Below are 23,769 nucleotides of genomic sequence, written 5' to 3'. Positions count from 1 at the left end.
CTCTCTCCCTCTCTCCCTCTCCCTTTCTCCTTCTCCCTTTCTCCTTCTCCCTTTCTCCTTCTCCCTCTCTCCTTCTCCCTCTCTCCCTCTCCCTCTCTCCTTCTCCTTGTCTCTGCCTCTCTCTCTCTCCCTTTCTCCATCTCCCTCGTTCTTTCCCTCTCCCTCGTTCTCTTTCCCTCTCCTCTTCCCCCCCGCCCCTTCGTGTATTGTTTTTCTGATTGATGTCTCCTAATCCTTACCATCTCTCTACCTCAGTTTTAGGATATCTTGATATACTTGCAGTCAGACACCAGAATGTTCTAATAAATTATAAAGATCATGATTTTCCTCCTTTTGTTCAGAAAGGCTCATTGTAAAGAGGGCTTTTTTCTAACTCTTAAGAGGGAGTAAAGAAGTTTTTGGTCTTACGTGAAAAAGGATTTTGACAATAAATACATTTGAGAAAATGAGTTAAACCTTGCTGCATAGGCATGTGGGCAGCAGCGCAGGCCCCTACTGCGGAGTGGGCCTCTGGGGAGAGGTGATTTGCTTCCTCTCAGAGCTCTCAGCAAGGAAGGGCCTGGGTGCCCTTTGGGAAGCCCCAGACAAGCAGCAACACCAGGCCAGGAGCCCCGCTTCTGCCTTCCTTCCTGGGGGCTCTCCGAGGCCAGAACCCAGCTCCGCCTGCCTTCCTGGGGATTCTGAGAGGCCTGACTCCTGTGAGCAACAGAAGGAGGGTCCACTTTGTCCTCCACAACATAGGATGGGCTGGTCCTCCCCTGCTTTCCATTTACTGTGGGTGCAGAGGCACCAGCTGGGAGGTGGCCCCCAGAAGCCGCAGCTCCATTAGGGATGCTCTGCTCCAGGTTTCTTTTCCATTGCCATTCACAATCCGCCTAACTTCCTGCCGCTATTTTGTTAAATGACCGAGGATTAGTAAAGATGAAAACAGCCCTGGAACAGGCTTTATAATTGGAGCTTTACCTGCTCTGAAAAGTGTGAGCCTCTAAAATAACTCTTAGACCCGAGCCAGTGTTGAGCTACCTAGCTCAACCTGCTAGGATTGGGTTTAACTGCCCATGGGAGATGATTAATTCTCAGTGTGAGCAAAAGAGGGGCATTCTTAAGTAGATCACTTGGGTTTTTCAAAGTGAATATTCAATGACTTTTAGTAAATTTACCAAGCTGTGCAGCCCATAAACCGGTTTAAAACATCTCCATCCTGCGGTAAGGCCCCTCCTGCCCTCTGCACTTACCCCAGTGCCCAGCCCCGGCAGCTCTCATCCTCTCTGTCTCTCTAGATTTTCTGGATGTTTTCTATACATGGAACTGTGCAACATGTGGTCGCCTGTGCCTGGTGCCTTTCACTTAGCAGAATGGATGTGAGGTTCACTCACATTGTAGCTTCATCCTGTGTCAGAATTCTCTTTTTGTAGCTGAATAGCGTTCCGTTGTATGGATAAACCACATTTTGTGTTATCTCTTCACTAGTTGTATGATGGACATCTGGGTTTTGTTTTTTTTTTTTTCTTTCTTTTTGAGACAAGAGTCTCGCTCTGTCACCCAGACTGAAGTGCAGTGGCATGATCTCGGCTCACTGCAACCTCTGCCTCCTGGGTTCAAGCAATTCTCATGCCTCAGCCTCCTGAGTAGCTGGGGCTACAGGCGCATGCCACCACGCCCGGCTAATTTTTGTATTTTTAGTAGAGACAGGATTTCACCATATTGGCCAGGCTGGTCTCGAACTCCTGACCTCAAGTGATCTGCCCTCCTCGGCCTCCCAAAGTGCTGGGATTGCAGGCGTGAGCCACCGTGCCCAGTTGTTTCCACTTTTTGATTATTAGAAACAATGCTGCTGTGAGCATTTGGATGCAGTGTTTGAAAGGAAAGATAAATGCGTGAATAGTGCTGACAAGAGCTGGAATTTTGCTCTATGGGTGATTTTTACTACAAAAAGTAATATTTTTTCCTTCATATCCAACATTTTATAAGAATCCAGATCTTTTAATGATGGCGAGCTTGATGATGATTTTAGTAAAAGTCCATTTTTGGAGAGGAGTGACTTGTCTTTCTCAGTAAACTTGGTGTAGAGTTGCGATGTCAGTGACAATGGAATACAGAGTGAACTTTCCTCTGCTGTATTGAGATTACCCTCCTTTTCCCATTATTTCAGAATCAGCTGAGGCTGCTCACCAGGAACTGCTTTCTGGTGTGTGTTTTTTTTTTTTTGAGACGGAGTCTTGCTGTGTCGCCCAGGCTGGAATGCAGTGGCGCAATCTCGGCTCACTGCAAGCTCCACCTCCCGAGTTCACGCCATTCTCCTGCCTCAGCCTCCCGAGTAGCTGGGACTACAGGCACCCGCCACTACGCCCGGCTAATTTTTTTTTGTATTTTTAGTAGAGACGGGGTTTCACCGTGGTCTCGATCTCCTGACCTTGTGATCCGCCCGCCTCAGCCTCCCAAAGTGCTGGGATTACAAGCGTGAGCCACCGCGCCCGGCCCTGGTGTGTGTTTTAAAAAAAATCTGTACTTGTGGCTTCTCAATGACTATTCTCTTTTTAAAAAGAACATCTACGATTTTAATATAGGATGCATAAAATATTGTATCTTCCCTGACAAGCTAATAACTGAGCTTCAAGAAGCAAAATTCACTTTATTACTGAGCTTTACAAATTTTCGGAAATACCAAGCAGAATCCTCCGAGAAGGTGGCAAACCTGCTGCTTGGAGAAGCAATTTATTGGCACCTTCCAAGTGTCCCCTTTGCCTGAGAGACCCCTGCTGCTCGTGTGCGGTGGCTCGTGTGTGATTTGCCTATTCCTGAACAAGTCCCCAGCACTGATCCAAGGAGGTTCCCCAAAAGCGTGTCCCTGTGCTCACAGACTGTTCCAGGAGGGACAACTCCTGCAGGGGGCATTCTGCACACAGAGGTCCCGTTACAGGTTCTTCATGGCTGGCACCAGTTCTTGAAGGAAGAAAGCTGATTGGATATTTATTTCACATCTGATTTTCTAATGCAAAGAAAAAAGACAGGGAATTGATCAAGAAGTTTGGTTACCGGTTGAGGTTTGATCTCTGATTTCTTGGCCAGTTTCACAGAAGTCATTTCATTGAGACCTTCACTTTCTGTCTTGAGCTGTGATTTTGCTGGGCTCTTTTGACTGAAGTTGTCTCCTTTGGTGACAAGCCAGGACCATTTTGTTTAGCCTGATTTGTTTGGTAAGGTAATTTATTTTTTACGGCTGAAGTTAACTAATGTGACTTTTTTTTTTTTAGGCTGATTCTGAGTAGTCAGTGAAAATGCCAAATTTGGAAGTATGATGGCACAGTCAGTGATAAACAGTGATAATAAATACTGAACGACACACAGGCACAGGGACACTGGCATCAGAGATCTTCCTTAGATGCCTATCCTTGGGAAGTGTAAATATGTTCACTGCAGCTCTTTCTGCATATTTGAGACCTTAAAATAATTGTTTTTTGTTTCGAGCTAGCCTCAGATTACAGGACCATTGAGAATTGAGACACTGCTTGGGACATGGACTGGAGCTTCATCCTCAGCCACAGAGCAGCACTGTTGCTGGGGTTGAGGGAGCTCGGGGAGCTTTTCCAGACAAGACCTTTGCTCAGGCGGTTGGCAGGGCCGTAGGAAGAGCTCCTTTGTGGGCTCCCTGAACTGGAACTCGGCCTTCTCCGCCCGATGAAGCAAACAAACTGTGGTGAGGGCGCACCGCATTTGTGCCGTCAGCAAGCCGGGCTATGGCTCAGCCTCACAGCACTCCTCCCACAGGCCTGGGAAGGCAAATGTGTCTTCTGAACTGTGTTGAGACCACGTGTGTGTGTGTGTGTGTGTGTGTGTGTGTGTGTTGGGGTGTCTTGTGAAGTCCTGCTAACCTCTTGTCAGCAGAATATTCGAGAAATGCTTCTGAGAAGAGAGGGGAAGATGACTTTGGAGGTTGCTTGTGGTCTCTCACTCAAGGCTGGTAGGGAGCCCCGGTCTGCGTCCTGGAGGGACGGCACGCTGAGTCCTGGGCCTGTGGCCGGCAGGGCTGTTGGTGGCCGCAATAGCCGAGAGGCAGCACAAGGGCTCTTTCTGAGGAGCAGGAGATCCTGGCACGGGCCCCACGGGAGTGTCTGGGGCGTCCCCGCCTGTGGCCTCTTCTCCCCGCCGCAGCACCAATGGCTCCATGAGCAGGGCTCAGAGCTGGCCCTCTCCTGCTTCGGAGCCACGCTGACTGGGTGTGTGGTGAATGGGAGGCCGCCCTGAGTGCTCCTCCTCCCTTTTGTACAGCCTGGGTGGAGAGGACGGGCCTGGTGCACTTCCTGCGGGAGGGAGGACATGGGGCCTCCTTCCCTCTGGCGTTCCTCCACCCGGGCAGCGTGGTTTCTTTCCAAATGATTTATCCTCTCATCGTCCTGCTGCTCTGTGCTTCCTGGCATTGGGGTCTTATCCGGAAGGGGATTGTTGTCCTTTTTTGGGTTTGTAAATGTAATTTTCAGGAAATGTCATTGGATCTAACTCCAGAATAGAAGGCATGCTGGAACTGCTTTTGTAGTCCACAGTTAGGCTACTCACACCTCAGGCCCCGCACACGGGTGGGTTCAGAGCCTGGACTTTGGAGTTAAGTAGCATTTTTGCCCTTGGCCAAGTTAACGTCTAAGCTTTGGTTTCCTCAGTGAGGAAAGTGGGAACCGCCATACCGTGTCTGGATTCAGTGGGATCGTGTGTGTCCAGCAGCAGTCGCGCAGTGCCTGGAGTGAGTGGTGGGTGCACGCCGGCCCCGCCATGTGCACCTTCTGTGACCACCCTAAGTCAGGGTGGTGTTTCTTAGCAGTGCAGAACGCAAAGCCCTCATAACTTCTCCTAGAAACGAAGCCTGTGTTGACCCCTCCACCTCAGGGTCAGAGCTTTTGGTATTTTGAGTCGGTATTTTTGGCATGTCTTGTTTTCACAAGTTTCTCTGCCGCTTTAGCTTTTTTCTTTGAGGGGCTGGAGGTAGAGACAGTAATGAAGGTAAGGAATGTGGATGGAGCCCCACTTCTCTGCGAGTGTTCTGTGTGAGTGCTGGGAGGCCTCAGTGAGGTTAGGGTGTGGTACTGGTGACTGGTGGGCAGCTGGACACTCCACATTTTTCCCTTACATTTGGACATTCTGTGGATACAACAGATGGGAAAACTGGACCAGCTGGAAGCTGAATTTTATGTTGTGATCTAAAGAGCTGTTTGGTACTCAGCACTATCCAGGGTATGAAAGCAGCATTAGTTGGTCATCTCTTCACGTTTCAGTGCCGATGCTCTTTTCATTTTCCAGTGGCCCATCTTGTCAACTCGTCATTGTTTTTTAAGCAAATTCAAGGATTCGGTCAAAGGAGAACCAATAGCTGCAAATTGTAAATCCTGTGAAATTGTCTTTGGGTTCCGGCCTGAGAGGCTGGTTTGGGAACGTGCCCTGTGTAAAGTGGGAACTGTTTCTATCCTAGGAATTTGGTAGATGAGGTAGTGACAATTCTGGAGGGCGATGCTGTCCGTTCTGGCTCTTTTTAGTTGTCCGAATTGCATCAGGTTTTAGAAAAAAGTTTCTGGTTTTCTTCTTTATTTGTACTAGGCTTCTGAAATATCTCAAATTCTGCCATGAAGTCAGCCGTCCTTGGGAGTCTGCGTGGCACAGATGTCTGGTTTCAGGGAAGTCACAGCTTCCATCTGCGTGCCCACCCCGTGCCATCTAGGCATAGCCAGCAGACGGCTCGGTGAGCGTGGGGTAGTGGCTCTCACCTCATAGAAGAGGAAACTGAGGCCCAGAGAGGGGCTGTGCCATCCGCGGCTGGGAGGTAGCTGAGCCGGGGCTGCTGTGCCGGAAGCCTGTTTGCGCAGTGCTGTGCACGGTGGCTCGGTGAGGTGGCTGTTGTTGTCTCCCATCCGCATAATACTAAGAGGAGCCCCACAGCTGAGAGCCAGGTGTGTAGGAAATGCTTTCTATGAGATGCATGCTACCTTCGTGACTCCGTTTACATGTCATTGTTTTGGGTCTAAAACAACATGCTGTCCCAAAATGACCCACGAACTGTGAGGACTGAGAGCAAGCAACTTCGTCAAGACTGTGGGAAGGACGGGAGGAGCTGGAGTGGGGAACATGCCAGCCAGAACCCCCAACTCCCCACCAAAGAAGCCACATTGCTGTGAGGATGTGACAACTTCTGTTCCTCGTGTCGCCAGCCTCTTGCAGACAAGCAAACCTCTGGTGACTTGGTAAAGCCACGCGGCTGGGACGGTCCAGCAGTAGGGAGCTCAACGCTGTCCCTAGAGGAAAGATTAGAAATGGTCGTAGCTAAACTTAGCTCTGGATAAGCTGCCTGTAGAAGGAAATGGAGATGGATTTGAAGGGTGGAGGTTGGGAAGGCTTAAAGGGACAGTGACAGGTCTGTCCTGCTTGAGGGATGTGTGTGGAAAGTCTTCACAGGCTCTGGTGCAGTGCTTGTCAGGGACGCCCTGATATGACATGGTGCCATAGCTATCTTAGGTCTTTGGAATGAAGAATAGGCTGTGCCCAGAAGGAAGTGAAGCCGCTGTGTTGATTTGACGGGCGGAAGGGCCTGTGTGGTTCTCAGGTGCTTACCACTGCGTCCGGGAAAGACTGCTGACATTGATTGCTTTGATCTCCTGGGTGATTGGCAATGAGCCAGTTCAGATCCTCTGACTTGGTGTCCCCCTGGGGTACTGGTAAGGCATTCTATTGAGTCGAGCCTGTGCAGAACACAGCAGGTTGTGGACCTCGGGAGGCAGCGCTGCTGGGAGGCGAGCCTGAGCAGCTCGTGCTGGTGTGTGCCCTCCTGCCTGGACTCTGCACGCGTTGGGTGTGTCTTCAATCTCCACTCCTTCCCCAGGCAGAGGCGAGCGATGGGAAGAAAGCCCGTCCATCACGTGGGGCTCTCTTTGTCCACACACCCAAGCTACACATTGCCAGCAGAGGCCTTGAAGCTCTTGAACTTCAGTTCCTCAACCTTGACATCCTAGTGTTTTTATATTTTAAAAAATACTTTTAAAACTGAGTGTTCCTGTCATTTTTATGCGTTTGTGGTCATGTGACAAAGCCACTGGTGGCTTCCAGCCTACACAGCCTGCTTGGCAGGAGCGGGTGGCAGAAAGCAGGGAGCAGAGCCCTTTTCAAAGGACCTTAGCTGGCCATGGGGCTCTGAGACAGGGGCGGACAATTGCATTGGACGGCATCTGCACCCGTTGCAGAAACTGCCTGGAGGGAGCGGCCCAGCCCTAAGGACTGTTTTTTCATGCCCTTTGCTCTGTGTTTTTTCTCTTTTGCTCTTTTTAAAATTCTGAAGTGTATACATCTCTCTCCTATCCTGTATGACTACAGAAGAGGGTCTGAAAAAATAGGCACAGCGTGAAACAGCGTGAACAAACACCTCTGAACCTGCCACTCAGATGAAAAACATCAACGGTAATTCATAAACCCCATGTGCGCCACTACCACCACCCGAGCGTCACCACTATTCTGGTATTTGGCTAATTATTCCTTTCCTTTTACTTGTCTTTTTACCACCTATTCCTAAACAGTAGTAACTCACCACTTGGGCATGTTATTTAACCACTTTGTCTCAGTCTTACCATCTGTCACAAGGACAGAACAGTAATAACACACCCGTGAGTATTGTGAGAATGAAGGTGATATGGGGGAGGCCCTTAGAACAGTGCAGGCACATAGGGAGTGCGAGGTAGGTGTGAGTTCTTACAGCTAGCACTTTGTTTCCTTTTGTCTGTGTTTTAACTTCATGTAAATAAGGACAGTATAACCATTTTATGACTTACTTCTTCAGCGTTATATTTTGAGATCCATCATGGGGTTTTTAAAATTTTTTTATTATTATTATTATTATTTTTGAGACAGAGTTTTGCTCTGTGGCCCAGGGCTGAGTGCAGTGGTGTGATCTCGGCTCACTGCAGCCTCCGCCCCCTGGGTTCAAGTGATTCTCCTGCCTCAGCCTCCTCATTAGCTGGGATTACAGGCGCCCACCACCACGCCCTGCTAATTTTTGTATTTTTAGTAGAGACGGTGTTTCACCATATTAGGAGGCTGGTCTCGAACTCCTGACCTCAAGTGATCCACCTCGGCCTCCCAAAGCGCTGGGATTATAGGCATGAGCCACTGCCCCCAGCAGAGACCCATCATGTTGATACATGCGGTGATAACCCTCTCATATCCATTCTTCTGTGGTGTTCTATTAGATGAGTAAACTGCACTTGATTATCCACTGAATGAGAGATGGGCACTGTTCGCTTTCAGCCTAGGGCTGTGACCCTGCCGTTAGGGGCACGCTGCTACACAGGCACCAACCTCTCTAGCACAGGGGTTCCTCCAAGTGTGCTGTGGGGGCCCCCGAGACCCTTTCAAGGGTTCCGCCAGGTTCCTTGAAAGGCTCCCCTGATTAGATCAGGCCCACCAAGATCACCTCCCTTTGGCTTAGCTGAAAGTCGCCCAATCACAGGAGAGACGTTCCATCACACTCCAGCTTCCTCCCACGCTGCAGGGGAAGAAATTGCACAGGGTGTGTGTCATTGAGGCTCATCTTAGAATCCTGACAGCACAGAACACATGAAACTGCTGAGACAGTGTCTGCCCTTTACACCCTCTTTCACGTGCAAGCCTGCAGTGGAGCTTTTCAGAGGCCACACGACATATAAGGATGTCATCACTTGGATGGCAAACGAGATAAGTGTTTGCAGAGCCTTGTTTTCTTAAAGTGCTAGGATTACAGTGTGAGCCACTGCACCCGGCCCTAAAGCTTTGTTTTCTTAAATGCTCTGAGTTTTCATTTCTAATACTGTAAGCATCGACAGTTTGGGAGACGTTGAGTTTTTGGGTTTTTGTCTTTGTTTAAGAATAGGATAGTAAAAATAGAGGGGCTTTCCATAAAGAGCCTGAAGCAACAGCTGCTGACTCATCCTGTTGGTTTTGAGTTAGGGAGTGACTCATCCCCAAGCAAGAGGTTTTCCAGACATTTATTAAGTCTGTAGAGTTTGTGTTCTGTGTTAACCAGGCAGCTACATTTGCAGGGGGAAGGAAGAATCATTCCTTATTATTGCTATTCTGATGTGGGGACAGCAAACAGGAGTCAGAGAACCACTGAGCTATTAAAGGAAAAAATATTTAAGCTGCCATTTAAAAAGTCAGGTTTGAAAAAAACACGTCTTCATTGACTCAGCAAGCATTCAGTACGTACTAAGAGCAAGAGGTCCCTGGGGCTGAGAATGTGCAGGGAAGATGACATTTTCCTTTATGCTTCATGGTTATTTTGCCCTAAGAAATGCTAAAGGTTTTCTGTTGCTGGATGAAAAGATTACCACCAATTAGCAACTTAAAACGGCACAGATGTAATGATCTCCCAGTGTGCGTGGGTCAGGAGCCTGGGCATCCAGAGTTCCCCACGTGCTCTGCTCGGGACCTCACAGGCTGGTGCACCTGGCCATGTTCTCATCTAAGGCTTGTCATCCTTTTTCAAGCTCACCGGTACTGGCAGAGTTCATTTCCTTGCAGTCATCTGACTGATGTCCCATTTTCTTACTAGCTGGCAGCTCCTAGGGGTGCCCTCACTTCCTTGCCACATGGCTCCTCCTCACAACACGGCTGTGTGCTTTTTTCTAGGTCAGCAGGAGAGCACCTCTTTTATAAAAGGCCCACCTGATGAGATCGGGCCTGCCAAGATCACCTCCTTTTTTCCCCCCTTTTGGGACAGAGTATCGCTCTGTTGCCGAGACTGGAGTGCCACTGGCACAATCACGGTTCACTGCAGCTTCGAACTCCCCAGCTCAAGAGAACCTTCCACTTCAGCCTCCTGAGTAGCTGGAACTACAGGCATGTGCCACCACACCCAGCTACTTTTTAAATTTTTAATAGAGATGAGGTCTCACTGTGTTACCCAGACCGACCTCAAATTCCTGGGCTCAAGGGATCCTCCCACCTTGGCATGAGCCACCACACCTGGCCCAAGAGCACCTCCTCTTTGACTAAGTTAAAGTAACCAAATCACAAAAGTGATGTTCCATCATATTCCCAGGTCCCTTCCACACTCCAGGGAAAGACAGGGGCGTGTGTCATCGAGGCTCATCTTAGAATTCTGACAGCACAGAAATCTTTTCCTAACCCAAGATCACAAAGATCCTGTCCTATGTTTTTGTTTGTTTGTTTGAGACAGGGTCTTACTCAGGCTGTAGTACAGCACGATTGTGGCTCACTGCAGCCTCGACCTCCCAGGCTCAAGAGATCTTCCTGCCTCAGCCTCCTGAGTAGCTGGGACTATAGGCATGTGCCACCACACCTGGCTAATTTTTAAAAATTTTTTGTAGAGATGAGGTCTCACTATGTTGCCCAGACTGGTCTCGAACTCATAGGATTATAAATGTGAGCCACCATACCTGACATCCTATGTTTTTTTAAGTCTAGTTTTAGTGATCCAGTTTGAATTAGATTTATATAGGAGATGGTTAGAGTCAATGTCCTTTTTTTACTTTTTGATCCTCCAAATGAGAGTTTTTTTTAAGTTCTGTGCAGATCACCAGTTTTTCCAGCACCATTAGTTGAAAACCTTTCCTTTCCTCATTTGAGTTGCTTTGTCAATTTTTTAAAAATCAATTGGCCATATATGTGGGGGCCTTTTTCTGCACTCTCATTTCTATTCAGTTGATCCATATGTCTTTTCTGTTGCCAATGCTAAACTCTATCACTTTCTAGCAAGTTGAAATTTGGTATTATAAAAACGTTGTTCTTCTTTTATAAAATGGTTTGTTATTCTGTGGTGTTTTGAAGAGATAAATTTTAAAATGAGCTTGTCAATTTCTACCAAAAAAAATGCCTGCTGGGATTTGTATTGAGATTGGTATTGAATCTAGATCAATTTGGGGAGCATAAACAACAATGTTGAATCTTCCAGTTCATGAATATGACATAACTCTCCAATTATTTAGGTTTCAAGTGTTTTGCCCAAGTGTTCTGCAGTTTTCAGTAAAGAAATTGTTCACATTTTTAAAAAATTTCCTGTTTTAGCCAGTGCAGTAAGGCAAGAAAAGGAAATGCAGGGTAGACATATCAGAGGAAAAAGAAATATGACTGTTCCTGTTGGCAGATGGCACAGAAAATCCCAAGGAATCTACCAGAAAAGTCATAGACTAATGAGTCAGTTTAGCAAGGCTACAGGATACAAGATCCATATACAAAATATAAATTTTACTTCTATAGACTAACAATGACCAATGGACACATGGAAACAGAAATTTAAGATGCAATACCATCTTAAAGTCATTTTAAAAATGAAATACTATGGTGTAAATTTAACACAACATCAAGAGGACTTGTTTGATCAGAAGCACGAAACACTCAAGAAATGAGATCTAAACAAATGGAGGGATGTGCTGTGTGCATGGAAAACTCAACGCTGTCAAGATGTCTGTTCTCCCCTGATTGATACACAGATTTGACACAATTTCTATGAAAATCTCAGCAAGATCTTTTGTAGACATAGATGTGATTATTCTAAAATTTATCTAGAAAGGCACTGGAATGGCCAAAAATGTTTAAAATAGAATAAAGTGGGAGGGGCCACTCTCCCTGATTCCAAGGCCTGTTGTCTCCCTGCAGTGGTCAGACCTGTGTGGTGCTGGGGCAGGGAGAGACACGAGGTCACTGGACAGACCCGTGGATCCCTCCCCGCCAGCACACCCGACTGATTGCAGCCAAGGGCAGAAGCAACTCAGTGAAGAAGGAGAGCCTTTTCAACAAAGGGTGCTGGAGTAACTGTCTCTGTAGGGAAGAAAAAGTGAACCTTGACCTAAATCTCTTACACAAAATTAATTCAAACTGAGTTAACAGATTTCAGTGTAAAGCGCAGAACTCTAAAACTTGAGAGAAGATCACAGTAGAAACTCCTTGAGGCCTAGAACTTGGTGAAGAATTCTTAGACATGACACCCTAGTGATCCGTTGAAATTAAATTTTGAGAAAAGGTCATTTTTGTTTCACCAAAATTTGAAATGTTTGCTCTGCAAACGTTCTCCATTTGAGTCAGGGTCTCACTCTGGAGTGCTCAGACTGGAGTGTAGTGGGTGTGATCATAGCTCACTGTAGCCTCAGTCTCCTGGGCTCAAGCAGTCCTCTTGCCCCAGCGTCCCCTAATAGCTGAGACTACAGGAACGTAACACCATACCTGGCTAATTTTTTTTTTTTTTTTAAGTAGGGATGAGATCTTACTATGTTGCCCAGGTTGGTTTCGAACCCCTAAGCTCAAGGGATCTTCCTGACCTGGCCTCCCAAAGTGCTGGGATTACAGGGGTGAGCCACCATGCCCTGCCCAGATCCTCTTAATAAGAGGATGAAAAGACAAGCTACAGACTGGGAGAAAAGTATTTGCCAACTACATATCTGACAAAGGACTCATTATCTAGAAAACAGAACTCTCAAAACAATACTCACTAGTATGAAAACAATCCAAGCAGAAAATAAGCAAAAGATATGAAGTGATTTCACCAAAGAGGACATGCCGATGGCACATAAGCACAAGAAGACATCCAGCCTCTCCAGCCACTGAGTCACTGCCAATTAAGGGAGATGCAGAGTCAGACTGCCATGAGATAGCACTACACACCTATTAGAACAGATACAATAGAAAATAGTGAAAATAACAAACGCTGGTGAGGATACTGAGAAACTGGGTCTCATTCATCACTGCTGGGGAGGTAAAAGGGTACAACCATTCTGGAAAACAGTTTGGCAGTTTCTTTAAAAAAAATAATAATAATAAGCATACACTTATACAACCCGGCAGTCACATTCCCGGGCATTTACCCTAGAGAAATGAAACTTACATCCACACCACACCTGTACATGAATGTTCACAGAGTTTTATGTGTAATAGCTAAAATGCAGAAGCAACCAAAATGTCTCCAGATTGGTAAATGGTTACATAAATTGTGGCACGTTCAGACCATGGAATTCTACCAGCAGTAAGAAGGAGCAAGCTACTGACACATGCAACAGTGTGGGCAGATCCCAAGGACACTATGTTGAGTGAAAAAAGCCAACTTCCAAAGGCCACATGCTGCCATGCACAGGGGCTCACACCTGTAATCCCAGCACTTTGGGAGGCCAAAGCGGGAGGATGGCTTGAGCCCAGGAGTTTAAGACCAGCCTGGGCAACATAGCAAGATCCCATCTCTACAAAAAATAAAAGTAGCCAAGCGTGGTGGCATGCGCCTATAGTCCCAGCTACTTGGGAGGCTGAGGCAGGAGGATCATTTGAGCCTGGGAGGAGAGTTTGCAGTGAGCCATGATCATGCCGCTGCATTCCATCCTGGGCAACACAGTAAGTAAGACCCTGTCTCTTTTTAAAAAAAAAAGCCACATGCTGTATGGTTTCACTTTAAGTACACTCTAGAAAAGGCAAAACTATAGGAACAGAAAACAGATTAGTGACTATACATTCTAGAGATGGAAATCAGATTCGTGGTTGCCAAGGGATTAGGGATGGCAGAAGAAGGAGGATGGCTGTGACTATAAATTGGTAGCACGAGGGAGACCGTTGTGGGACAGTTCTGTCTCTTGATTGCAGTGGTGGTTACACAAATCTAGACAGGTGATAGAGTGCATGGAACCACACACACACAATTGTACCAATGTCAGTTCCCTGGTTCTGATATTGTACTATAAGAACAAAAGATGTAACCACTGGGGAAAATGCATAGCAGGTCCACCTATACCTCTCTATGCAATCTTTGCAACTTCCTTTGCATCTATAATTATTTCAAGATGAAAAGTTATGGCAAAAAAAAAATTCATGTTTCTTAGTACTACTAAAAATGGAATTGCTTTTAAAATGTTTAGATTCCATTGGTTTATTGGCAGTATATAAAACATATACTTGATTTTTGTACATTAATCTTGTATCTTGTGAATGTGCTAAACTCACTGATTGATTCTGTCGCTAGCTTTTTTATAGCTTCCTTAGGATTTTGTGTTCGAACAGTTAGGCGATCTGCAGATTGTTTTATTTCTTAATTTCCAGTCCCTGTGTCTTTTATTTGTTTCATTTGTTCGCTTGCTTGCTGTCTTGCTTTTTGCTGTTAGTCTTTCTAACTTAGCATTGACCAGAAGCAGTAAAAGTGGGCATCCTTGCCTTATACCCAGTGTTAGGGTGAAAGTACTCAGTATTCCACCATGACTTAGGATGTTAGTTGCAGGGTTTTCATAGATGCCCTTTATCAAACTGAGGAAGTTCCTTTCTATTTGTAGTCTGGTGAGAGTCTATTTTTTTTTTAAGCCCTGAACATGTGTTGAATTTTTTCACATGCTTTTTTTCTGCATCTATTGAAACATTCGTATTTTTTTCTTCCTTATTTTGTTAAAATAGTGTCTGTCTTCTATTGACATTTTTTAGGTAGTTAGGTTTAAATTGCTAAAGTTTTGTTAAAGATACTGTATCTGTTTTCAAGGGGAGAGTTGGTCTGTAATTTTTCTTTTTGGTAATCTTGTCAGTGTGGGTACCAGGATGATGCTGGCCTCGTAAAAGGAGTTGGAAATTATTTCTTCCTGTTTGATTTTCTGAAAAAGTTCACATTAGTTAGTGTTATTTCTTCTTTAAGTGTTTGATAGAATTCACCAGTGAAGCCATCGAGGCCTGGAGTTTTCCTTTGGGGAAGTTTTGTTGTTGTTGTTGTTGTTGTTGTTGTTATTGTTGTTGTTGTTTTAGAACAAATTCAGTTTTTTAAAGGCTATTCAAATTTTCTGTTTCATACAGTATCTGTTTTGGGAAATTAAATTTTTTAAAGCAGTTTGTCCATTTCATATAAGATGTCCAATCTGTTAGCATAAAGTTGTTTGGAACATTCTCTTAATACCTGTCAATGTTTGAAGGAGCTATAGTATAACTTTTTCATTTCTGATACAAGAGATTTGTTTTTTTCTTTTTCTTAATTCCCTTAGGAGGTTATCAATTCTGTTGACATTTTTAAAGAACCAACATTTGGCCTTGTTAATTGTTTCTATTGCAAAATTCATTTTCCATTTCATTGTTATCTCATCTTTGTTATTTTCTTTCTCCTGCTTGAGTTTAAAGAGCTCTTCATTAAGCTCTTTGAGGTAGTACCTTTGGTCAGTGATTTTTGATCATTTTTTCTCTTCTATAAGCGGTTTTTTTTTCTTTTTTCTTTGAAACGGTCTTTCTCTGTTGCCTATACTGGATTGCAGTGATACAGTCTTGGCTCACTGCAGCCTCAGCCTCCTGGGTTCAAGTGATCCTCCCACCTCAGCTCCCCCTGCTGAGTAGCTGGGACTACAGGCATGTGCCAACATACTCGGCTAATTTTTGGTTTTTTTTTTTTTTTTTTTTTTTTTGAGGAGACGGGGTTTTGCCATGTTGCCCAGGTCTTGAACTCCTGACCTCAGGCAATCCACCTGCCTCGGCCTCCTAAAGTGCTGGGGTTTACAAGTGTGTGCCCCCGCGCCCGGCCCTAACATAAGCATGTAAAGCAACAGATTTCTCCCCTAAGTGCTGTAGTAGCCACATCTCAAGATAAAAGTGTTGATATTTTAACATTGTCTTGAAGTTCAGAATACTTTCTGATTTACTTTGTGAATTCTTCTTGATTTTGGCATGTCTGGGTACCACTCCTGGAGTGTGCATATCTCTCGCTTCTGTTCCCATCTGTCCACCTTTCCATTCGCACCCTCATAGTAATCAGTTATTTCAGTTCCCAAGCTGATAACTCTAAAACCTTCGCCATATTCGAATCTGGTTCTGAGGCCTCACTTTGTATCTTCACACTGTGTTTGTGTCTGTTAACATGCCTGTCCAATAGTCCCCCTTGCTCTTCACACTGCGTGTGTGTCTGTTAACATGCCTGTCCAATAGTCCCCCTTGTCCGTGGCTTCACTTTCCATGGTTTCAGTTACCCGCAGTCAACCATGGTCCAAAAGGAGATGAATACAGTACAGTGAGACATTTTGACAGACCACATTCATGTAACTTTGTTACAGTGTATTGTTATAATTGTTCTGTTTTATTATTGTTAACCTTACTCTGCCTAACTTATCAATTAAACTTGATCATAGGTACACGTGTAAAGGGAAAAACAATACAGATAGGGTTGGGTATTATTCAAGGCTTCAGGCATCCACTGAGGTCTCAGCATGTGTCCCCTGAGGATAAGGAGGGGACTCCAGTATTCTTAAAAGCCAGGCATAACGTGTCAATTGCAGGCTCTGGCATCATCTTCTGTTCCTGGTAAACTGTGATTCTCTGCATTTGCCTGTCTGCCTCTCCGATTTGGGGGCAGCAGTGTGTCCTGTGATCTCAGCTCTCTGATGGTTCTAAGCAGAGCTGGGACTTGCAGTTTGTTCTTCTTGCCAGTGTCGCTGCTGTGAGGATGGGAGTGACAACTTCCAGGCCCTTTACATGTCACATCGGAGAGTCTGACTTCTTTGACCTGTGGATTATTCACAAGTGTGTGGTATAGCATCCTTGCTATGAGTTTCTTCATATTTATTATATTTGGAATTTGTGGAGCTTCTTGAAATCTGTAAATTTATGTCTTTCACCAAATTTGGAAAGTTTTCTGCTTCTAAAAACATTCTCTGCCCCACTCTCTTTGTTCTCTCCTGTGAGATTCCAACTACTTGTGTGTTAGGCCTTCAGGAATTGCCGCAAAGATGCCTGCACCTCATTCTTTATCTTTTTTCTCTTTTTGAGATTGGATCATTGGGTCATCTCTATTAATCTAATTGCAGTGGTCACTGATTCTTTCCTCTCTCATCCCCAGTCTAAGTTCATCCAGTAAATTTTAAAATTTCAGATGATGTGTGTTTTAGTTCTAAAATTTCCACTTGTTTTCCACTATGTTTTCTGTGTATCTGATAAGATTTTCTATATCTTTATTCAACATGAGCATTTTTAACCTAATTGAGCCTAATTATAATAGCTGCTTTAAAGTCTGTGTCAAGTCATCCCAGTATCTGGGATATTTGAGTTGATAACTTATGATTGTTTTTGCCCCTGATGATGAATATCTTCCATATTTTGAATAACTTGATTATATCCTGAGTATTACAGATGTCGTTTTAAGACTTAAATCCTGTTCTGTTCATCCATCTAATGTTGATATTTTTGCTTTAGCAGACACTTAACTTGGTGAGACCCAAACTGCCAACTTGGTCATGCCTGTGCTGGTGGTTGCTCAGATCACAGCAGAGACCGCTTTCAGTGTGCCCCCATAGGTATGGTTCAGGGGCCAGCCAGGCTCTTGGGCAGAGTTTATGCACAGAACTTGAGGTCTCCCTCACTGGCTCTCTTCTTTCTGGAGTGTTCCCACCTTACCCCTTGGCAGTCCTGGTTGCCCCAGCTCCGTCCTCTTGTTCTCCTGGCCAAAAAGATGGTAGGCTTTCCATCTGAATGTCATTGTCGCCACACACCACCATGCCTGTGGCTCACAGGTGATGTGATTGTGCACCTGGAAATTGAGAAGAACCCACAGGTCTATTATTAGAATGAATACAGAGCTTAGCAGGGTGACTAGGCACAAGCCAATATACAGAAATCAATTGTATTTCTATTCACTAGCAACAAAGGATTAGAAAATGGAAAATGTTTAAAGATACCATTTAAGAAGCACCATAAAAGATTACGTACCTCGGAATAAATCTAAGGAAAGATGTGCAGCACCTGTGAACAGAAAATTTATAAGCATTACCAAGAGGAATTAAAGGCCTCATTCAAAATCAAAACTCTGCAGGTGTTTGGGGGGACAGGGAAGGTAGAAATTGACAGCTGACTTTAGAACTAATATGGAAACGCAAAGGGCCAGCGAGACTCAGTGCTTTCTTCACTTTGAGCACCAAAGTAAGCGAGGACAGAGGTGAATTACAGCCCCTGGAAAATGACGGCATCGGTGAGTCCATGTGGACAGCGATGAGATAAACAGGAGGGGGACTCTTTTTGACAGTAGAATGTCACTCACAGACCGGCAAGCATGGAGTGGCACTGATTGGAAAATCATCTCGAAACTGTCACGTTAAACACTGGAGACATCGCAAAAACCCCAAGGGCCATCCATGGGAGGCAGCTCTCTTCTTCAAAAATCTCAGTGTAGGCCGGGCGTGGTGGCTCACACCTGTAATCCCAGCACTTTGGGAGGCTGAGGGGGGCAGATCACTTAAGTTCGAGACCAGCCTGGCCAAAATGGTAAAACCCTGTCTACTAAAAATACAAAAAATAGCCGGGTATGGTGGTGCACCTCTGTAATCCCAGCTACTCGGGTGGCTGAGGCAGGAGAATCTCTTGAACCCAGGAGGCGGAGGCTGCCGTGAGCTGACATTGCACTACTGCACTCTAGCCTGGGCAACAGGGTGAGACTCCATCTCAAAAAAATAAAAAAATAAAAAATTCAAGTGTTTCAGATTAAATGAAACTAAAGAGGCATGATAACTACATGTAAGTTAATATACTAAATTCTGTGCTGGAGGAGGAAAATGGTCTAATAATGCTGTATCTGTATATATTAGATAAACCTCGCTGTCTAATACATGGTAATTATGAGACAGCCATCTTAGATGAATACTCTTATCCTTGCGGCGTTCTCCTGCAACTCCAGCGCCTGAAGTTGCCGTGGTTGTAGAAACAGGTGTCCTCATTCTTAGGACATACCCTCTGAAGTTGTTAGGGATAAACAGCTTGCTCTTAAATGATGACAGATTTTTAAAAGTCTGTGTATTGAAAGAGAGTGAGCGAAGGATAAAGCAAATGAAAGAAGATGTGAACAGTTGAATCTAGAGAAAGACGGTATGAGCTCTTTGTACTGTTCTTGTGACTTTTCACACATACCTCTATCCTAGCCCCAAAGAGGCTTGGAATTTGGGTTCTGGCTACTACAAAGGCTGGAATTCTGCTGTGAATTTCCCCAAAAAGTAGAAAGCTAACAGGCAGCCCAACTGTGACATGCCTGGTGCCTCACATGCTGGGTTTAGGGATTCTGTGGTGGAAGCCTCTGGAAACTGGGTGAGCTCTCCCCACCCCCAGCCCTGTTATTTAGGGTTTTGGGTTTTTTTTTTTTTAAGAGACAGTGTCTCACCCTGTTGCCCAGGCCTGAGTGCAGTGGCACAATCATGGCTCACTGCATCCTCAACCTCCTGGGCTCAAGTGATCCTCCCACCTCAGCCTCCCGGGTAGCTGAGACCACAGGTGTGCACACCACCACACCTAGCCTAGGTACTTTTTATCTAGAGGCAGGGGAATATCTTAAAACATGCTGTAAAATTTCTTTCTAGCTCATTTTTCAATGATGCTCCCTGTGATACAAGTGAAGAATCTAAATCTATAGTGGTTTTTTGTTTGTTTGTTTGTCTGTTTTGAGATGGAGTCTCACTCTGTCGCCCAGGCAGGAGTGCAGAGGCGCGATCTCGGCTCACTGCAAGCTCCGCCTCCCGGGTTCACGCCATTCTGCCTCCGCTTCCCAAGTAGCTGGGACTACAGGCGCCTGCCACCACACCCGGCTAATTTTTTTGTATTTTTAGTAGAGGTGGGGTTTCACTGTGTTAGCCAGGATGGTCTCGATCTCCTGACCTCGTGATCCGCCTGCCTCGACCTCCCAAAATGCTGGGATTACAGGCGTGAGTCACCGTGCCCAGCCCTAAATCTGTAGTTTTAAGGACTGAATCTATAATTTGAACTATTAAACATCTTATGAAACTGTTTAAGAATGAGCCCAACAGATACTCATAAACCCATTGCCCAGTATTAACATGTTGTTTGCATTTCACCGTCTTTGCCTCTGACAGATGAAAATCCACAAGTTCATAATTATATTTATCGGCTGAAGCTGCCATAACAAAATACTCTGACTGGGTGGCTTAAACAACAGAAATTAATTTTCTCACAGCTCTGGAGATTGGAAATTGAGGATCTGGGTGGCAGCACCATCAGGTTCTGGTGAGGGAGGGCTGTCTTCCTCGCTTGCAGACGGCCGGCTTCTCACTGTCCTGGTGCCTCACATAGGACGGAGTGAGAGGGAGAGCTCTCCGGTCGCTTCTTATGAAGGCACTATCATATCATGAGGTCCCCACCTTCAGTCACCTCCCAAAGGCCCCATCTCCAAATATCATCACACTGCAGGTAGGGCTTCCACGTAGGAATTCTGGGAGCATACAAACATGCAGTCTATAATGATGATATAAATAGAACCACCTAGAAAAGATCACCAGGAAACACCAGAAAACCCAGAAAAGATCACACCGGGGTGCCATTTCACAGCTAGTAGGATGGCCACCGTTTTTAAAAATCAGAAAATAGCAAGTGTTGGCAAGGATGTGGATAAACTGGAAACTTTGTACGTGGCCCGTGGAAATGTAAACTTGTGCAGCCACCATGGAGAACATCTTGGTGGTCTTCAGAAAGTTAAGCACAGAATTACCAAAGGACTGCCGGGCACAGTGACTCACACCTGTAATCCCAGCACTTTGAGAGGCCAAGGTGGGCAGATCACTGGAGGTCAGGAGTTCAAGACCAGCCTGGCCAATACGGTGAAACCCCCGTCTCTACTAAAAATACAAAAATTAGCCAGGTTTGGTGGCGCGTGCCTGTAATCCAGCTACTCGGGAGGCTGAGGCAGGAGAATTGCTTGAACCAAGAGGCAGAGGTTGTGGTGACCCAAGATCGCACCACTGCACTCAGCCTGGGCAACGGGGCGAGACTCCATCTTAAAATAAAAAAAGAATTACCATAGGATGCCACAGTTTCCCTCCTAAGTGTATACTCAAGAAACGAAAACAGATATTCAAGCAAAAACTTACGCACAGCTGTTTGTAGCACTGTTCACAATGGCCAAAAACTGGAAACAGTCAAAATGTTCATCAACTGACAAATGGAACAACAAACCACATATCCATACAATGGCATATATATACATATATATACATTTGCCGTAAAATGGAATGTCGCACTGGCCCGTGCTACAGCATGGGCGAGCCTCGGAAATGCTGCACCAAGTAAAAGAACCAGATACAAAGGGCTGCATGCTGTGTGAATACACTCCAGTGAGAGATCCAGAACAGGCAAATCTATGGAGACAGAAAGCAGATTCGTGTTGTCAGGGTCTGGGCCGGGGCAGTGGGAGTGACGGCTGATAGGCTGTAGAAGTGGTGGCTGTACAACATTTTGAAGGTAGTAAATGCCATTGAACGGTTCATGTCAAAATGGTGAATTTTCTATTATGTAGATCTTACCTAATGAAAAAATAAAGGAAGAACCCAGGCAAAGGGGCTGGTGCTTTAGGGGCCCAGCGTGGCGCCCCCATGTTGGCACCCCTGCACATGCCAAGGATACACCCCACAGAACCTGAGCTTTCAGTTGTAGAGGCTGCTCCAGGGCCAAGGACCCTGTGCAGCCCTTCCTGGGGTCTCACTGCTGTGACCAAGGGGTGGCTGTTTGCCAAGCTTGGAGATGGGGTGTCCACAGGCACAGCCACGAGGCCACACACAGGGCAAGGGGGCCAAAGCGTGGCCAGAGACAGGGGCCAGCTCCTCTACTTTCACATTCTGGCAAAAAAAAAAAAAAAAAGGCCAGAATTCTAGGTTCTTCCTCTAACCTTGGTATCCTGTTGGGTTCATTTGCTTTAATTTGGGTTCAATTTTGAGGGGTTGGTTTTTTAATTTTTTTTTTGGAAGATGTTAGCATGGTTCCAAAGTCAGACATACTCAGAGAGGGCTACTCCTGTCTCTGTCCCATCCCCCTACTCCTGTCTCTGTCCCATCCCCCATTCCCTCCCTCCCTAGAAGTCATTTTTATCTGCTGCTGGTGTATCCACGTTTCCTTTTCCAAATATAAGCAAGTAGAACATGGGTTTTAGTCTCCCGCCATTTCTTACATAAAAGGAAGATACTCTGCGTTGTTTCGTGCCTTTTCCTTTGGCAGTGGGTATCAGAAAACCTCCTTCCAGCCACGGAGCTCTTCTTCGCTGGTGCACAGCCCCCGACTGCGTGGAGATCACAGTTTATTCAACCAGCTTCTCCTAAACATTTGCTGCAGTGACAGCCTTGTGCCTGCGTCGCTTTGTATTTCTGCCAGTGAATCTTTTACCTAATTTTTTTTTTTTTTTTTTTTTTTTAGATGGAGCCTCACTCTGTTTTTGTATTTTTAGTACAGACGGAGTTTCACCACGTTGGCCAGGCTTGTCTCGAACTCGTGACCTCAAGTGATCGCCTCGGCTCCCAACGTGCTGAGGTTACTGTGAGCCACCATGCCTGGCCCTCTTAACTAATATTTGGGGATGATAAATTAGCAACAGACAATTCATAGGTACCCAAGTTAAAACTTGAAAAGCTTCATTTTTATAATGTATATGAATGTGGTGCTGTATCTCTTTTCCGGAATACTTTCACAGCTGTGATATCATTTAATCTCACGCCAGCCCCATGAGATGTCATAGGCATTCACTGAGCAAAGCCTGAGTTCAAAATGAGGATTTCTTTTGGGGAACTAGATAATATTTTTTAAAGTATTTTGAAAGATTCTCTGTTGTTTGGCTAGCATCTCTATTCAGTGGAAATCAAATGCTAACTTTAATATTTATTTATTAAGTAATGAAATTGAAAACCTGGCCTTTGGCGTAGTTTGCTGTTACTTTTCATATACAGCAATTTTAAAATTTCTCTTTGTAATTTGTTATGTTGAAGTGAGTGACCTAGATTTTGGAATCCTCTAGCTCACCATTGACAAGCCCTGTTTTCGGTCACAGTGTGAATGACCCTGTTTTAGGATTTTAGAGTTAACCTCACTAAGTACAGAAACTGTAAGACAGGGCCGGGAGCGGTGGCTCACGCCTGTAATCCTAGCACTCTGGGAGGCTGAGGCGGGTGGATCACCTGAGGTCAGGAGTTCAAGACCAGCCTGGTCAACCTGGTAAAACCCTGTCTCTACTAAAAATACAAAAGTTAGCCAGGGGTGGTAGTGCACACCTGTAGTCCCAACTACTAGGTAGGCTAAGGCAGGAGAATTGCTTGAACCCAGGAGGCAGAGGTTGCAGTGAGCCAAGATCACACCACTGCACTCCAGCCGGGGGGACAGGGCGAGACTCCATCTCAAAAAAAAAAAAAACCTTGTGAGATAGCTCCTGAATGGGCAGATAGGGTTTAAAACTAAAAGGCCTTCTGGCCAGGAGCTGGAGGTTGGTGTTTGTTTTCTTTGTAACCACTCTCTGGTCCGGTCCTTGATCTCTCCCTACCTCGACCCTTACATCTTAGACCAATCCACGGTTACCTTTTTCCTTTCACTCCCCGGTGGGACCCACAAATGGGCTGTCTTTCATGCACACGCTGTCAGTCTGTGACATTGACAGGCAGGAACTGAACCAAGCATGTGGGTAGAAAGGCTCCAATTAGGAGCAGAGGACAAGAGGGAACCAGAGTCAACCCCTCATGTACTGATCTCGAGGGTCTGGTCCTGTACAGGGTTGAAAGATTTGAGGCTCTTTTCTCATGGTCCTAAATTAGCTGAAGGAAGTGCATGAGGCCAGCAGGGGGCTGTGAAGGGGCAGCTTGCTGTGTGCAGAGACAGAGGTGACGGGCGAGGCTGCTGCAGGGCCTGCCTGATGGGGCTGACGGAGCTCTGAGCAGCAGCGAGCCCAGCGTGTGTCGTTCTCCCAACAGAGGTGTGGGTGACAGGTGCTTCCAGAAACTGCTGAAGGCTGCAGGCCTCTACAGAAAGGCGGTCTCCTCATGGGCGTGTGTTAGCCTAGGTCCTGCCCAGTGT

The 23,769-nt window shown here is 45.7% G+C and overlaps 2 protein-coding genes across 3 annotated transcripts in view; one reads left to right on the top strand and one right to left on the bottom strand.

Moving 5' to 3' along the window:
- The window catches only part of GNA12 (G protein subunit alpha 12), a 100,207-nt gene that overhangs the window by 69,565 nt on the left and 6,873 nt on the right, over positions 1–23,769 (top strand). The window lies entirely within an intron of this gene.
- AMZ1 (archaelysin family metallopeptidase 1) overlaps positions 20,585–23,769 on the bottom strand; it is a 60,161-nt gene continuing 56,976 nt past the window's right edge. Inside the window, exon 7 of the mRNA XM_058442236.1 lies at positions 20,585–21,557. Coding sequence (XP_058298219.1) covers positions 21,366–21,557 — 192 coding nt within the window. The 3' untranslated portion in view covers positions 20,585–21,365. The remainder of the gene's footprint in view (positions 21,558–23,769) is intronic.

The sequence above is a fragment of the Hylobates moloch genome, unplaced genomic scaffold (assembly GCF_009828535.3).
Source record: "Hylobates moloch isolate HMO894 unplaced genomic scaffold, HMol_V3 SCAFFOLD_1, whole genome shotgun sequence".
Classification (NCBI taxonomy): domain Eukaryota; kingdom Metazoa; phylum Chordata; class Mammalia; order Primates; family Hylobatidae; genus Hylobates; species Hylobates moloch.
This window is presented reverse-complemented; position numbering and strand designations above follow the sequence as displayed.